General features: G+C 45.6%; 2 protein-coding genes across 5 annotated transcripts in view; one reads left to right on the top strand and one right to left on the bottom strand.

Annotated features, from left to right (window-relative positions):
- Positions 1–17,618, top strand: part of CNTFR (ciliary neurotrophic factor receptor) — an 841,679-nt gene that overhangs the window by 223,136 nt on the left and 600,925 nt on the right. The gene's annotated exons all lie outside the window — the stretch shown is intronic.
- LOC137544131 (serine/arginine repetitive matrix protein 5-like) lies at positions 297–17,387 on the bottom strand. Its single transcript, XM_068265205.1, has 2 exons — positions 17,340–17,387; positions 297–1,733 (listed from the first exon to the last, which is right to left on the bottom strand). Exons 1-2 carry the CDS (start codon positions 17,385–17,387, stop codon positions 297–299), a joined length of 1,485 nt encoding a protein of 494 aa, XP_068121306.1.

The following is a 17,618-nucleotide window of genomic DNA, read 5'->3' as shown; positions in this document are numbered from 1 at the left end:
GGCCGTCTCTTTGCGCCGCTCCTGTGATCTCTCTGCTCCTGTGGCCGTCTCTTTATGCCACTCCTGTGATCGCTCTGCTCCTACGTCTGTCTCTTTGTGCCGCTCCTGTGATAGTCTGCTCCTGCGGCCATCTCTTTTTGCCCCTCCTGTGATCTCTCTGCTCCTGCGTCTGTCTCTTTGTGCCGCTCCTGTGACAGCTCTGCTCTAGCAGCCATCTCTTTTTGCCCCTCCTGTGATCTCTCTGCTGATCAGCTCCTGCGTCTGTCTCTTTGTGCCGCTCCTGTGACAGCGCTGCTCTAGCAGCCATCTCTTTTTGCCCCTCCTGTGATCTCTCTGCTGATCAGCTCCTGCGGCCGTCTCTTTGTGCCCCTCCTGTGATCGCTCTGCTCCGGCGGCCGTCTCTTTGTGCCCCTCCTGTGATCGCTCTGCTCTGGTGGCTGTTTCTTTGTGCCGCTCCTGTGATTGCTCTGCTCCTGCGGCAGTCTCTTTGTGCCGCTCCTGTGATTGCTCTGCTCCTGCGGCCGTCTCTTTGTGCCGCTCCTGTGATTGCTCTGCTCCGGCGGCCGTCTCTTTGTGCCTCTCCTGTGATTGCTCTGCTCCAGCGGCCGTCTCTTTGTGCCGCTCCTGTGATTGCTCTGCTCCAGCGGCCGTCTCTTTGTGCCGCTCCTGTGATCGCTGTGCTCCTGCGGCCGTCTCTTTGTGCCGCTCCTGTGATCGCTCTGCTCCTGCGGCCGTCTCTTTGTGACGCTCCTGTGATCGCTCTGCTCCTGCGGCCATCTCTTTGTGACGCTCCTGTGATCGCTCTGCTCCTGCGACCGTCTCTCTGTGATGCTCCTGTGACCGCTCTGCTCTGGTGGCCGTCTCTTTGTGCCCCTCCTGTGATCGCTCTGCTCCGGTGGCCGTCTCTTTGTGCCCCTCCTTTGACCGCTCTGCTCCTGCGGCCGTCTCTTTGTGCTGCTCCTGTGATCGCTCTGCTCCTGCGGCCGTCTCTTTGTGATGCTCCTGTGATCGCTCTGCTCTGGCGGCCGTCTCTTTGTGCCGCTCCTGTGACTGCTCTGCTCCTGCGGCCGTCTTTCTGTGACGCTCCTGTGATCAGTCTGCTCCTGCAGCCGTCTTTTTGTGCCGCTCCTGTGATCGCTCTGCTCCTGCAGCTGTCTCTTTGTGCCGCTCCTGTGATCGCTCTGCTCCTGTGGCCGTCTCTCTGTGACGCTCCTGTGATCGCTCTGCTCCTGCGGCCGTCTCTCTGTGCCGCTACTGTGATCGCTCTGCTCCTGCGGCCGTCTCTCTGTGCTGCTCCTGTGATCTCTCTGCTCCGGCGGCCGTCTCTTTGTGCCGCTCCTGTGATCGCTCTGCTCCGGCGGCCGTCTCTTTGTGCCCCTCCTGTGACCACTCTGCTCCTGTGGCCGTCTCTTTGTGCCGCTCCTGTGATCGCTCTGCTCTGGCGGCCGTCTCTTTGTGCCGCTCCTGTGATCGCTCTGCTCCTGCGGCCGTCTCTCTGTGCCGCTCCTGTGACCGCTCTGCTCCTGCGGCCGTCTCTTTGTGCCCTTCTTGTGACCACTCTGCTCCGGTGGCCGTCTCTCTGTGCCGCTCCTGTGATCGCTCTGCTCCTGCGGCCGTCTCTCTGTGCCGTTCCTGTGACCGCTCTGCTCCTGCGGCCGTCTCTTTGTGCCCTTCTTGTGACCACTCTGCTCCGGTGGCCGTCTCTGTGTGCCGCTACTTTGATCGCTCTGCTCCTGCAATCGTCTCTTTGTGCCTTTCCTGTGACCGCTCTGCTCCGGTGGCCGTCTCTTTGTGCCGCTCCTGTGATCGCTCTACTCCTGCGACTGTCTCTTTGTGCCGCTCCTGTGACCGCTCTGCTCCTGTGGCTGTCTCTTTGTGCCGCTCCTGTGATCGCTCTGCTCCGGTTGCCGTCTCTCTGTGCTGCTACTGTGATCGCTCTGCTCCTGCGACCGTCTCTTTGTGCCCCTCCTGTGATTGCTCTGCTCCGGTGGCCGTCTCTTTGTGCCGCTCCTGTGATCGCTCTGCTCCTGCGACCGTCTCTTTGTGCCGCTCCTGTGACCGCTCTGCTCCTGTGGCTGTCTCTCTGTGCCGCTCCTATGATCGCTCTGCTCCTGGAAACACACAGGAAGGTGTGAATAATGTGGGGATAATGCCTCCATCACACATAAACACCCAATCAACTGATTGCGGCGTAGTCCTGATGAAGCAGCCGGAACAATCTACATAGTTTGTTTGCAGTTATTTTTCATGAAGTGACACTTTTCCTGGAAGTCCCCGGGGGACACAAAGGAGCGTTTAGCGACACGCCGTGGGAAAGTAGCGACGCCTCTGCCGGGACTTCTGCTGGTGTTTATTCAGTACTTACCGGGGCTGTGAAATCAGCCGGCGGTGACTCACTACTTGCCGTATCTGTTGTGGTAAGGGATTACCGCTCCAGCCTTATTCTTACCACTGATTGAATTCCAATCGGGGCATTCTTATATCTATTGTGTGATAGAAGGGAGTCTGCGTGCTCAGCTGGAAGATCCAAACCTGCCACTTCCAGGGAAGGCCGACTGGAAGGCTCAGAAGGAAGTACTGTATGTCTTTCAGCAAAGTGGCCTGAAATGATAGTAGTTTGGAATAATACATTTTGTTAAAGTAAAACTTAAGCCATCTGAGAGTTTTGGTGTAGTGGTTGCCCTTGGTAACCACCGTCCGATGACTGCACTTAGCAGCTTGACATTCACATAGCCGTAGCAGATATCATTGTGGACTGTAGACGTTCTCAAGGACCACTATGGCGAAAAATTAACCCACAACCACAGCTGTAGTCAGGGATCTTCCGGAGGGGACAGCGGCACCTGGAGGGCAGCGGAACTGCAGCCAGGGAATAGACTCCCAGGAGCTAAAAGGTACCCCAGGTAAGTAATTATCTCCCCCCAGCTCAGCTATCCTTCAGGGCCCTTTCACACCGGGGCGGTGCGTTATTTTTACCACACCCAATGGCGTAGCTAAGGAGCCATGGGCCCCGGTGCGAGTTTTACATGGGGCCGCTCAAGCACTCTATACATAACAATTGATATGGCAGTATGACAGTAAATAATAATAATAATATTAATGGCGCACCAAAACCTGCCAATGGCAACTAAAGTGGCAGAGGTACAAGAAGGGGATGGGAAGCAGTTTGTTAATGATTACCACTATTGTAAGTATCTATAGAAGTGATTATTATGAGCACAGGACCAATAGAGAGCTAATACTGCAGTTGAGGGAGAGCCCTTCGGGGCTGCTCTGGCCCAAGGGCCCCGATGCGGTCGCAACCTCTGCACCCCCTATTGCTATGCCCCTGCCACTACGCCACCGCCGTGCAATGAAAGTCTATGGAGACTTTCATACTGCGACGTTACAGCGCGACACAACAGACTTGACATTTTGGCTGCATCTCTGACGCAGGGTCAGAAGTATGTTACCGCGCGGATTCTGCGGCGGGCTGCATCGGCCTGGAAGTCATCTTAGCCTATGACGACGTGGAGTCTAAAAAAAAATCACCAATGTGATGTTGCAGCGCGGATTTTAACAATACGCTTCCATGCGCTTCTGCATACCGCAAACAGGAAGTGACCGCAAGCGCATGTCACTTCCTGCTTGGCCAAAAGGCAGACAGGGAGCACCGCGCAATCCCGCGGTGTCCTGTTTTTGGCGGTGTGTTCCAGTGTGAAAGGGGCTTAGCCATAGCAGGGTGCAGGGCTGTGTCACACCGCAGAGCTGCAGGGACACTTATGCCTAAAATACTCTCGATTAGCCGCTGGATCGACCCCAGCCGCGTCCCCGCTCGTCCGCGCGGATCAATTTCCGCTCATCCCCACCGGCACTTCCTTATCAGCGATCGATTCCCTGCCATTGTCCGCCAGCGGGAATCGAGAGGGCGGGGGTCGAGCGGCTTGATCAGACCAGCTGAGTATTATCAGCTGGCCGGATCAGCTCTTCGATACACGGTACAGAAACGTACTGTGTATCCCCAGCATTACACTATCTTTAGCGCACGCGTGCATTGTGTATTTTCATGTGCATTGCTTTCTCCCGTCCTGTTTCATTGCTCGGAATAGGGCAAAAAAAAAAAAAACGCACATGGTTTTTGGTTAAAAAAAATCAGCAAGCAAAACAGTTTAATAAAACTATGGAAGGTAATGCTTGCCGATGCAACACAACTGTGAATGGTACTATTGAGGGTGATGGAGCTGAGTGAGTAACCTTATCTGTTGTATTATCTCATCCTAATTACTGCTCACCTGAACTATAAGGAGGGAACCGCCATGAGATAAGTGGCTAAGCGGAGGGGAATTATGGGGTCCGCAGATTAGGGGAGATAATCTCTGGGATAAACAGATAAGGAGAGGAAAGTTATGAGATAAGGAGAGGCCATTCATCACATAACTGGATACGAGGGGATAATCCATAAACTAAGCAGATAAGGAGATATTATTAGTGCATTAAGACAGATAAGGAGAGAGAAATCATGAGATAAGTTTTATGAATCAACTCCTGTGTGTGGTGACGGACCTGAACTCAGAACTTCCTCTCAGCTCTACAAGAGAAGCAACAGCATAATAACCTTTACAGAAACACATTTCTTTGTTACAGCTGATACAAATCCTGCAATAAATTACCAGTGTGTCTATTTCCTGCTTTCATAGAAGCAGACATATTATTAACATCCTGTGCTTACAAATTAGCTTCTCTGCTGAGGCAGCCAGCTGACACAGAGGAGAGATCATATTATATTTGTGATTAGTCACAGATGAGGGCGAATCATGCAGGCTAAACTCTCTAAATACATACAGGGTGAATTCCTCTGTGTTTCCCTTCTGTCCTGTGCAACACTTCAGCTCCACTTGTGTATATATAGTGTGAAGAAGCAATTCTCATGCACACTGGTCTCTCGGAGTTACTTTTGCTAATGTATATTTATATGCTGCTGGTGGATTCATTGTTAGATGATCTGTATGATAATGCCTAGAGGTGGCCACACACGATACAATAAAATGATCCGATTTTACGGCAATTCAATAAAAACGATCGGATCTCCCGAAAAAATCGAAAGCTTTTTTTTTTTCATTCGACTGAAAAATCCAATCGGATTTCCCAATTTTTTTTCAATTTTAATCGAACTGGAATGCCAGATATTTTTCTTCAATCTTTCTAAAGATTGTATGGTGTGTGTTAGATTATCAATTTATTGATATACACTCCCTAGCAATTTTCTCTGATTTTCCAATCATTTTTATCATAACGGGGGACAAAATTGAACATAGGTGTGTGGTACATTGGTCATATTTTTTAAATGTTACAAACAGTCAGAAACATTTATTGCAATTCTTAAATTGAAGTGGTGTGGTGGACCCGCGACCATCTCTGATTCCATCTCATGTATGAGGTTCTATGGATTAGGAAGGTTAGCTGGACAGTATTGGGGCGATCACAGGACTCATCCATGGCCTTCTGAGCTTCCCAAGCCCTGCGTTCTTTCATGTTTATTAATTACTAGCTGATTGCCCGGCGTTGCCCGGGTATGTATTTGGCTGGTGTTGGCTCCGCCTACTTTTTCTAACCCTAACACACAAACACTCAATGACCAAGTTTGTGAGCTTTGCTGTCTTTGGTATCAATAATCTGCATTGAAATTAAACAAATCTGATTGGCTGTGTGGCTCCACCCCCTTTTCTTAATTAGAATCCAAGTCACCCAATAACCAACTGTACCAGGTTTGAGGCCTGTGCCATTAACAGTTCACGAATGGTAGCAATTAAATATTCCCCTTGAAAAGCAACAGGTGAAGTTTGATTCACTTTTGTAGGCTCCACCACTTTTCTGAATATTAATCCCAGTCACCCAATGACCAACTGTGCAAAGTTTAAAAACCCTACCATTAACAGTGTAAGAATGGCTGCAGTTTACATTTTCCCAATGAAATTTGTATTTGTCTCCACCCACTGATGACCCGGCGTTGCCCGGGTATGTATTTGACTGGTGTTGGCTCCGCCCACTTTCTAACCCTAACACACAAACACTCAATGACCAAGTTTGTGAGCTTTGGGGTCCTTGGCATCAATAATTTGTAAATTCCCATAGAAATTAAACAAATCAGATAGGCTGTTTGTGGCTCCGCCCCTCTCCAGCATTTGAACCCCAGTCACCCAATGACCAACTGTAGCAGGTTTGAAGCATCTGCTATTAACAGTGTAAAAATGGCAGCAATTTAAATATTCCACTTGAAAAGCAACAGGTGAATTTTGATTGGCTATTATAGGCTCCACCCACTTCCCTGAATATTAATCTCAGTCACACAGTGACCATCTGGGCAAAGTTTGGGAACCCTGAAATAAACAGTGTAAGAAAGGCTGCAGTTTACACTTTCCCAGTGAAAATTGTTTTCGTCTCCGCCCACTTTTTGTAACCTGGACACAAAGTCACTACTCAATGCCCAAGTTTGTGAGTTTTGGGGTCCTCGGCAGTTTACAATTTACCAGAAAAATCTGTTTTTAACTCCACCCACTTTTTGTAACCTTGACACACAGTCACTACTCAATGACCAAGTTTGTGAGCTTTTGGGTTCCTGGCATCAAAATTGTGCTAATGGAAGCAGTTTATCCAGCAAAGAAATCTGGCTGTTTTTGGCTTCGCCCCTTTACTAAATTTGAACCCCAAACACTTAACGACTGACTGTAGCAGGTTTGAGGCCTCTGCCATTAACAGTGTAAGAATGGCTGCAATTTCAATATTCCCCTTGAAAATCAATAGGTGAATTTTGATTGGCTCTTTTAGGCTCCACCTACTTTTCTGAATGTTAATCCTAGTCACCCAGTGACCAACTGTGTGAAGTTTGAGAACCCTGCCATTAACAGTGTAAGAAAAGCTGCAGTTTACATTTCCCCATGTAAAAAGTTAGTTGTTTTTGGCTCCGTCCACTATTCTAATCTTGACATACAGTCACTTAATGACCAAGTTTATGAGCTTTGGGGTCTTTGGCATCAATAATTTGCATTTTACCATTGAAATTAAATAAATCTGATTGGCTGTTTTTGGCCTGCTCCCTTCAGAATTTAAACCCCATTCTCCCAGTGACTGACTGTAACAGATGTTAGGCCTCTGCCATTAAGAGTGCATGAATGGCAGCAATGTAAATATTCCCCTTGAAAATCAAAAGGTGAATTTTGATTGGCTGCTGTGGGCTCCACTCACTTTTCTGAATATTAGTCCCAGTCACCCAGTGGCCAAGTGTGTCACGTTTGAGAACCCTGCCAATAACAGAATGGCTGAAATCAATCTAACAAATCTGATTGGTTGTTTGTGGCTCCACCCCTTTAGTGAATTTGGACCCTTGTCACCCAATGACTGACTGTATCAGGTTTGAGGCCTCTGCCACTAACAGTGTAAGAATGGCAGCAACATGACTATTCCCCTTGAAAATCAATAGGTACATTTTGATTGACTGTTGTAGGCTCCACCCACATTTCTGAATATTCATCCCAGTCACCCAGTGGCCAATTGTGTAAAGTTTGGGAACCCTGCAACGTAAAAAATGAAGTTGTTGGAACCGCCCTCTTTTTCTAACCTTGACAGTCACTCAGTTATCAAGTTTATCAGCTTTGGGGTCCTTGGTATCAATACTTTCTATATTCCCATTGAAAAATAAACAAATCTGGCTGTTTGCGGTTCCGCCCTCTTCCTGAATTTGAACCCTAGTCACCCAGTGACCAACTGTACCAGGTTTGAGGCATCTGCTATTACCAGTATAAGAGAATGGTAGCAGATGAAATATTCCCTTTGAAAATCAAAAGGTGAATTTTTATTGGCTGTTGTAGGCTCCACCCACCTTCCAAAATCTTAATCTGTCAACCAATGACCAACTGTGCAAAGTTTGAGAACCCTGCCATTAACAGTGTAAGAATGGCTGCAGTTTATATTTTCCCAGTAAAAGTTGTTTTGGCTCCGCCCACTTTTTGTAACCTTGACACACAGTCACTCAATGACCAAGTTTGTGAGCTTTCAGGTTCCTGACATCAAATTTGTGTGAATGGAAGCAGTTTATCCACCAAGGAAATCTGATTGGCTATATGTGGCCCCGCCTCTTTAGTGAATTTGGACCCCAGTCACCCAATGACCGACTGTAGCAAGTTTGAAGCCTCTGCCATTAAAAGTGTAAGAATAGCAGCAGTTTAAATATTCCCCTTGAAAATCAATAGGTGAATTTTGATTGGCTGTTGTAGGCTCCACCCACTTTCCTGAATATTAATCCCAGTCATCCAGTGACCAAGTGTGCCAAGTTTGAAAACCCTGCGAGTGTAAGAATGGCTGCAGTTAAGATTTTCCCATTTAAAATTAATGGCTGAAATTTGATTGGCTGTTTTATGCTCCACCCACTTTTCCTGGAATTGTAACCTCGGTCACGAAGTGACCAACTGTGCCAAGTGTGGGGACTCTGGCTTGATTACTGTGAGAATGGCAGCCTTTTACATTTTTTCCATTGACTTGAATGGGTGGAATCTGATTGGCTGTTTGTAGCTCCGCCCAGGTGTGCAGGGGGGCCGCGAGACACCCAGAACATATCATCCCAGGTAGTAAGGGATCTGCATACCAAGTTTCGTTTAAATCGGTCAAACCGTTTTTGCGTGATCGCGGCACATACACACACACACACACACATACACACACACACACACACACACATACATCCGATTTTATATATATAGATAACTTAAGCCCTTGAGTATCACAATAAATGGCATCAGTCATTGGCTACCCCCTAAGATTGCCTTAGATAACAATAACCTTTCTGTAGCGCTTTTCTCCCATAGAGCTCAAAGCGCTTAGGCTCTCTCAGATTCAGTAGTTGGTAGTGGGATGAAGTATTCACACAACAAAAGTTATATTTCTGCAAATGCCAAACTGAACAGGTGGGTTTTCAGTCTGGATTTAAAGAGACTCCGTAACAAAAATTGCATCCTGTTTTTTATCATCCTACAAGTTCAAAAAGCTATTCTAATGTGTTCTGGCTAACTGCAGCACTTTCTACTGTCACAGTCTCTGTAATAAATCAATGTATCTCTCTCTTGTCAGACTTGTCAGCCTGTGTCTGGAAGGCTGCCAAGTTCTTAAGTGTTGTGGTTCTGCTATGAACTCCCCCTTCCAGGCCCCTGTATGCACACTGCCTGTGTGTTATTTAGGATTAGAGCAGCTTCTCTCTTCTCTCTTATCTTTTACAAGCTGGATAAATCATCCTCTGAGCTGGCTGGGCTTTCACATACTGAGGAATTACAAACAAGGGCAAAGCTGTTTGCAGGAAGAAAAGAGCAGCCTGAAACTTCAGTACATGAGAACAGAGTGAAAGAAACACACAAATGATCTCTTGAGATTCAAAAGGAATGCTGTATACAGCCTACTTGTGTATGGATGTATTTTATATGTGTGGACATACTGTACATCAACCCACTTCCTGTTTTGGTGGCCATTTTGTTTGTTTATAAACAAACTTTTTAAAACTGTTTTTAACCACTTTTAATGCGGCGAGGAGCGGCGAAATTGTGTCAGAGGGTAATAGGATATGTCCCCTAACGCACTGGTATGTTTACTTTTGTGCGATTTTAACAATACAGATTCTCTTTAAACACGTCCAGAGATGGAGCTGACCTGATCTGCTGTGGTAAGGAGTTCCATAACGTAGGAACAGCATGACAGAAGGCTCTGGGACCAAAAGTTTCCAGGAGGACTCTGGGTCTGACTAGATTATTAGAACCGGTGTAGGACTGGCGTTATGTGGCAGTGGCGGGGTTGATTGGTTAACAGTCTGGCAGCAGTATTCTATATCAGATGTAGGCGGTACAAGGTGTGCATTATGGAAGGTCCTCTTGCGTAAGGGTGAAGAGAAGTATTGAGCTCCAATATTGGCCAGTCATTTTCACATCGAAAATGCTATTTTTGATTAAAAAAAACCTTTGTAATATGGTCACTAAAAACAAATATAAAAGAGTAACTTGAAAACACAATTTTTCTTTTTCGAAAATAAGGGCCATATTTTAAATGTGCCTACTAATGGAAAAAAAACAGGAAGTAATTTCCTTTCACTCCATATTAGGACTCCCATAATTCCATGAAATACTACTGACCCAGGAACCTCATCACTATCAACCAATCAGGCAACAGACGAGCCTCTGAGTATAAACGCTTGCTCTTTTTGGCTGTCTGTGAACATATTTTCACAATTGTGCTGATTCCAATGAAAATAGGGCTGCAAAATCTGTGAAAGTTTTTTCTTAGAACTCTCAAAAAGTTTTTCTATTAGATTTTCACTTAAAAATTGAGTTTTTCTTTATTTTCGCAAAAATTCCTGTGAAAAGGATATTGACATTCTCGCTCATCACTGGTGAAGAATTTTGATGTGCTATGATGGGCAAGGTAAATCACATGACTGCATACATACAGGGATACTGCCTATGCTGGCATCACTTGTGCGAGACGCCAGTGTGCATATCGTTCTGAGTGTGCAAAGGGTTAATGTCACGGTCTTCTGATAGGGCCACACCCCCTTTGTCACCTTCATTAGTCTCGCCTATTTAAAGCCTGACCGAATGCATAATTAATCCAGGCAAATTATGAAAGCAGTCATGTTGATTAAGCTTAAATGATAAGTATCACATTGGGAATGGAACTTTTCCATTTAAAGTTTCTTTTGAACAGCTGTGCGCCTACCCATACAGGCTTAAAGTGAAATAAAAGGTGATTTGTACTTATTTATTATTTTATTTATTGTATTTATAAAGCGCCAACATATTACGCAGCGCTGGACATTAGTTTAGGTTACAGACAATATTTAGGGGTGACAATACAGCAATATGACAATACAGGAATACAAGAAAACCAGATCACACAGCACAGTATGAGTACCAGGTAATGCTTAGTCACTGGATGGAGCATGGAGATCACACAGCACAGTATGAGTACAAGGTAATGCTTAGTCACTGGATGGGGACATGGAGATCACGCAGCACAGTATGAGTACAAGGTAATGCTTAGTCACTGGAGGGGAGCATGGAGATCACACAGCACAGTATGAGTACAAGGTAATGGTTAGTCACTGGAGGGGAGCATGGAGATCACACAGCACAGTATGAGTACCAGGTAATGCTTAGTCACTGGATGGAGCATGGAGATCACACAGCACAGTATGAGTACAAGGTAATGCTTAGTCACTGGATGGGGACATGGAGATCACGCAGCACAGTATGAGTACAAGGTAATGCTTAGTCACTGGAGGGGAGCATGGAGATCACACAGCACAGTATGAGTACAAGGTAATGGTTAGTCACTGGAGGGGAGCATGGAGATCACACAGCACAGTATGAGTACAAGGTAATGCTTAGTCACTGGATGGGAGCGCGGAGATCACACAGCACAGTATGAGTACAAGGTAATGCTTAGTCAGTCACTGGAGGGGAGCATGGAGATTAGGTTCACTCAGATGCATAGCATGGGTGCACAGTAATGGAGGTGCAAGATCAGGTAGGACACAAAAGGAGGAGGACCCTGCCCAAAGGCTTACAATCTAGAGGGAGAGGTAGGGACATGAAAGGTAGGGGACCAGTGTCCAGCTGCGAGTTTAGAGCACTTGTGAGGGGTGGTAGGCCAGAGTGAAAAGGTGAGTTTTGAGGACCTTCTTGAAGATGTTGAAGGAGGGGGCTGCCCTATGGGTGGAGGTAGGGAGTTCCATAGTGTTGGAGCAGCTCTTACTTGGGGATTTTTCTAGGGATCCCTCTATTCAGCCTCAACTTTTACTAGGTTGCCTGAATAGCTGGGCTGTCGAGTGGGAGTCAAGGAGTTGGAGCAGTTTTGGGTACCTGGAGTTAGTGGTTTCATAAACTGATTAGTCACAGTCAGATGATTTTTGTACCGACTCCACAACTCTACTTAATAGCATATCAATGAATAGCAGATGCTGTTCATGAGCTAATTAAGCTGCCATTGTTTTGATTTAGTCTGTATTGACTGTTGCAACTCTTCTGATTTACAGGACAATATTCCAACCTGTAAAGACCCAGGCTTCACACTAATAGTATTTTTTTTCTATTTTTTCTTATAAAGTGGCTACGCACATCTCTTCACATTAGGAAGGATTTGTTATGCGGATTGAGTGAGTTTGAGCCAGTGATGTACAGGATCTTCTCAAAAAATTAGCATATTGTGATAAAGTTCATTATTTTCTGTAATGTACTGATAAACATTAGACTTTCATATATTTTAGATTCATTACACACAACTGAAGTAGTTCAAGCCTTGTATTGTTTTAATATTGATGATTTTGGCATACAGCTCATGAAAACCCCAAATTCCTATCTCAAAAAATTAGCATATCATGAAAAGGTTCTCTAAACGAGCTATTAACCTAATCATCTGAATCAACTAATTAACTCTAAACACCTGCAAAAGATTCCTGAGGCTTTTAAAATCTCCCAGCCTGGTTCATTACTCAAAACCGCAATCATGGGTAAGACTGCCGACATGACTGCTGTCCAGAAGGCCATCATTGACACCCTTAAGCAAGAGGGTAAGACACAGAAAGAAATTTCTGAACGAATAGGCTGTTCCCCGAGTGCTGTATCAAGGCACCTCAGTGGGAAGGAAAAAGTGTGGCGGAAAATGCTGCACAAAGAGAAGAGGTGAGTGGACCCTGAAGAAGATTGTGGAGAAGGACCAATTCCAGACCTTGGGGGACCTGCGGAAGCAGTGGACTGAGTCTGGAGTAGAAACATCCAGAGCCACCGTGTACAGGCGTGTGCAGGAAATGGGCTACAGGTGCCGCATTCCCCAGGTCAAGGCACTTTTGTACCAGAAACAGCGGCAGAAGCGCCTGACCTGGGCTACAGAGAAGCAGCACTGGACTGTTGCTCAGTGGTCCAAAGTACTTTTATCGGATGAAAGCAACTTTTGCATGTCTTGGCGCCAGTGTGCATGTTGTTCTGAGTGTACAAAGGGTTAATGTCTCGGTGTTCTGATAGGGCTACACCCCCTTTATCACCTTCATTAGTCTCGCCTATTTAAAGCCCGACCGAATGCATAATTATTCCAGGCAAATTATGAAATGTTGATTAAGCGTAATAAGTATCACATTGGGAACGGAACTTTTGAATTTAAAGTTTCTTTTGAACAGCTGTGCGTCTACCCATACAAGCCTACTAACCCCAACTAGTTTCCTGTTAGCAGATTGAGTTTGCTTGCCACATACTTCCTGTGAACCGCACCAAGCCCCGCCTCCTCATGCTTACACATGGTTTCAACTGTGATGCAACCATGCTGAGGGTTCCCAGGGGTTGTGCCTGCATACCACCTTAAACTTACAATGTGTCAACCACAAGCAATGTCACCAGTGGGCTCCTCCGGACAGGAAGGCCGTGCACTGTCCTTCTTTTAGTGCTTACAGTGATACTCATTTGAAGCTCAGAATGCATCCGTCCTGCGTGCCTTGTGTTTGACACCTGTGGTGTAGATCATTATCATAAAGTGTGGTACCCATGAGCAAATCTCTCACGTATCCCCAAGCTGCTACTCACTGCTGCATATGTCTGTTTGACATGGACACCACACGCTACTATTATTATCGTTATTGATTTATAAAGCGCCAACATATTCCGTGGCGCTGTACAAAGTAAGAAACAAGCATGGGGTACATAGTAATGCAGACTATACACTGTGTACACCAATATACAAAATACAGAATCGGTAATGACAGTGATAAAAGTAGCACAATGAATAAAATATATAAATTCCAAGACACAAAAGGGTGAAAGAATCCCTGGCCTTGTGAGCTTACAGTCTAAAGCATACATGTCAAATCTGGCGCTCAGTCGGAGCCATTAAATGTGGCCCTCAAGTGGTTTACCCACTTTGCATTATGTTTGGCCCTCTCTAGACACCAGGGAAGCTATATTGGAGGTGAAGTCCTAGATCATCATGGAAGCCATAAGTGGAGGTAAGGGAAAAGCACTCAACACCAGGGAACTGTATAGGGGAGGGAGGACCACTAGACACCAGGGAACTGTATAGGGGAGGGAGGACCACTAGACATCAGGGAACTGTATAGGGGAGGGAGGACCACTACACACCAGGGAACTGTATAGGGGAAGGTGGGGGCCTCTAGGCACCAGGGAACTGTATAGGGGAGGGTGGGGGCCTCTAGGCACCAGGGAACTGTATGGGGGAGGGAGGACCACTAGACACCAGGGAACTGTATAGGGGAGGGAGGAGGCCACTAGACACCGGGGAACTGTATAGGGGAGGGAGGACCAGTAGACACCAGGAAACTGTGTAGGAGTTGGAGGGGGGCCATTAGACACCAGGGAACTGTATAGGGGAGGGAGGAGGGACCACTAGACACAAGGGCACTGCATAGGGGAGAGTGGGGACCTCTATACACCAGGGAACTGTGTAGGGGTTGGAGGGGGGAGGGGGGTCATTAGACACCTGGGATCTTTATAAGGGAGGAAGGTGGCCAGTAGACATTGAGGTTGGCCCGCGACTAGGTCCCAGTGTACAGTGTCGGCCCACTTGCAGGTAATTAACACCTCTATATGTGCATTGCATAGTGGTAATCCTTAGCACACTGTTTCCTTACTCTGATTACTCCTCTCAGACACTGCAGCTGTCCTTGGTAGGTTTTGGGGCTCCATATCAATAGAGTGCTTGGGGCCCCATGTGAAATTCACACTGGGGCCCCAAGCTCCTTAGCTACACCACTGGGGGAACAAGGTGTGGGGTAGTATACAATAAACATATAGAGACAGTGTGTTTTAGGGTATCTAGTAGGAATGAAACTTGGCCTTAGGACAAAGGGGAGTGGCCTAAGGTAGAGCGTATGCTTGTCGGAAAATGTGAGTTTTGAGGAAGCGTTTAAAAATATCAAAGGTTGGAGAGTGACGGATGTTGTGGGAAGGCATTCCAGAGGAGGGGTGATTGGTACAATGTCTGCTGAGCACTATACCATAAAACTACCTAACGTCAGATAAACGAGTCTGATACTTGAACCACCTTGATTTCATGTCTGTAACGTTACATTGTTGTTATAATGTTCTTCTTTCAATGCATAATCTTTATAAATAAGGCCACACACGATACAATAAAATGATCCGATTTTACGGCAATTTGATAAATATGATCGGATCTCCCAAATAAATCGAAAGCTTTTTTTTCATTCGACTGAAAAATCCAATCAGATTTCTTTTTTTTTTTTTTTTTATCGATCCGGAATGCTGAAAATTTTTCTTCAATTTCTCTAAAGATTGTATGGTGTGTGTTGGATTGCCAACCTATTAATATACACACCCTAGCAATTTTCTCAGAGTTTCCAATCATTTTTATCATAATTGGGAAATAATTGAACATGTGTGTGTGGTACATTGGTCAGATTTTTGAAATGTTACAATCAGTTAGAAAAATTGATTGCAATTCTTAAATTGAACAGATATTTAAAAAATTGTATAGTGTGTGGCCACCTTAAGATTGATAACATTGGCTGTTAACTTTATTTTTACGTTGTCAATACGCCCAATGCAATAGAATTTGAAACTAAAGGTGGCCATATATGGTACAATTTTTCATTTATTTTCGATTAGATAATTTAGTTTGATTATTCCGTTAGATCGAATATAAAGATTTTTCCAACATGTGCGATCAGATTTTTCTCGAAAAAAAACGGGATAATCGTTCGAATTTCTTGATCGAAAAAAAAAAAATATTTTCAACTTTCATTCGATTTGATCATTTAGATCGAATAAACTGGAAAATCGAACGTTTTTATTGTATCGTGTATGGGCACCATATGTTTCCTATGGACAGTTCCTATGTGGTTCCTGGTCCAGGGAAGGGTTAATGATCGGGATTGATAGAGTTGTTGGGGAAGGAGGAAGGAAGGGGGGTGGGGCCACGAAACAAATGGCAGTTTTGAAACATAAGCAGATTACAGGTTGAGATGCCAGGAGTGCTGGCCGCTTGCTATTTATCATTCCTCTAATTGCTGCTGCATTAAACATTTTCTGGACAGGAAGCGAAGGTAGAAGCTGCAGCTAATAGGCCCGGGATTTGGCCAGAAGGATTAAAATAAAAAAAAAGCAGTTTTGTATCTTGCGAAGCTCGGCCATCCATCCAGCGGGGGCCGTCTGAGGAGTCGCAGGCATCTGATTACCCTCCAGATCCATTACATGGGACGGGGGCTACTAATGGACGAGGGATAGGGCGAGAGGAAGAGAGGAGCCAGGATGAGTAATATGCCCGGGACGCCGGAGGGTTAACCCGTGATGTGCCAGGCCTAGCGATGAGGTCACCGCCGATTATCCGCCATTCCCTCCTGAGGATAGACGCCGCTTTATGGCCACTACTGCAGGTCGGCAAGAGACCGCTCCAAAGAGGGCCTGTAGTGACATATAGCAGAATGCAGTAAATTATAAAGAATACTCACTTTTATGGTCATTTTACTGGTTTCATTATCCAAAACACTTCCTACGTCTAGATATTGCTGTATGTTGGTATTAGCCCCACCCTCATAGTGATGCTTAGCCTAGGCTGTTTAGATATGCAAATAAAAATGATTAAAATTCAACAAAATGCTTTGTGTGCTGAGCCTCTGATTTATCCTTTTGACCCGTTTCACACTGTTGGTGTCTTTCAAGCAGCATCTATATAGGCCAACAAAACCAGTCTTTAGGGGTGCTTTCATTTGTGCCTTGAGGGGTGTCATTTTCTGGAAATCGGTGACTCCAGCTTGCTAAAGGTGATATGTTTTATTGTCACCGATGAGCTTTTAGCAGTCACGAAGTCACCTAACATAACAAAGTTAGATACTTCCCTCATTTGTGAAGCCTCTAGATCAGTGGTGGCTAACCTTGGCACTCCAACTGTGACAAAACTACAAATCCGACCATGCCTCTGCCTCCCCGAGTTATGCTTAGAGCTGTCAGAGTATTGCAATGCCTCATGGGACTTGGAGTTCCACCACAGCTGGAGTGCCAAGGTTAGCCATCACTGCTCTCGATAGTCCAGAGGTTTTCTGGATCCTTCTCCTGCACTGGGTACCTTTTTATCTCCTGGCCAGAACCCGCTGGGTCAAATATGTTTAGAGGGACTCAGCTAGAACCTGGAGAAGAACCTGGGAAGCTTCTAGACTCTTCAAAGGCTACTAAGGTAGCTAACAAAGGCTACTTATAGTATCTAACTTCTGGAGTCCACCTCTGATCATGGCTTCTATGCCTTGTCAGCCATTGTAGTGAGGCATTATGGCCCAATGCTTGCTACTTTGGTCCAGCTCAGTAAACAACCTTCAGTTTATCAACATTTTCATCAACAACGTAGACCACCATTACCATGTTGCTCACAGGGTCGTACTACAGTTCTGCATCTAAATCATTTATGTACGAACATCTTAATTTCCTGTAAAAAAACAAAGTCAGTGAATAATTATAATGATTATACTCCCAAAATTAAAAACGTAGTAACTACTCTTACATTTGAAACATTTGGACGCATTTCCAAGCCTTCCCTGTGTTTAAACCTTTATTTTCACTGCAAAGAGCAATACAAGTTTGCTTATCTCTGTC

This window comes from Hyperolius riggenbachi, chromosome 1 (genome assembly GCF_040937935.1).
Source record: "Hyperolius riggenbachi isolate aHypRig1 chromosome 1, aHypRig1.pri, whole genome shotgun sequence".
In the NCBI taxonomy this organism is placed as follows: domain Eukaryota; kingdom Metazoa; phylum Chordata; class Amphibia; order Anura; family Hyperoliidae; genus Hyperolius; species Hyperolius riggenbachi.
Note: the sequence above shows the minus strand (reverse complement) of the source record. Positions and strands in the feature narration are given on the sequence as shown.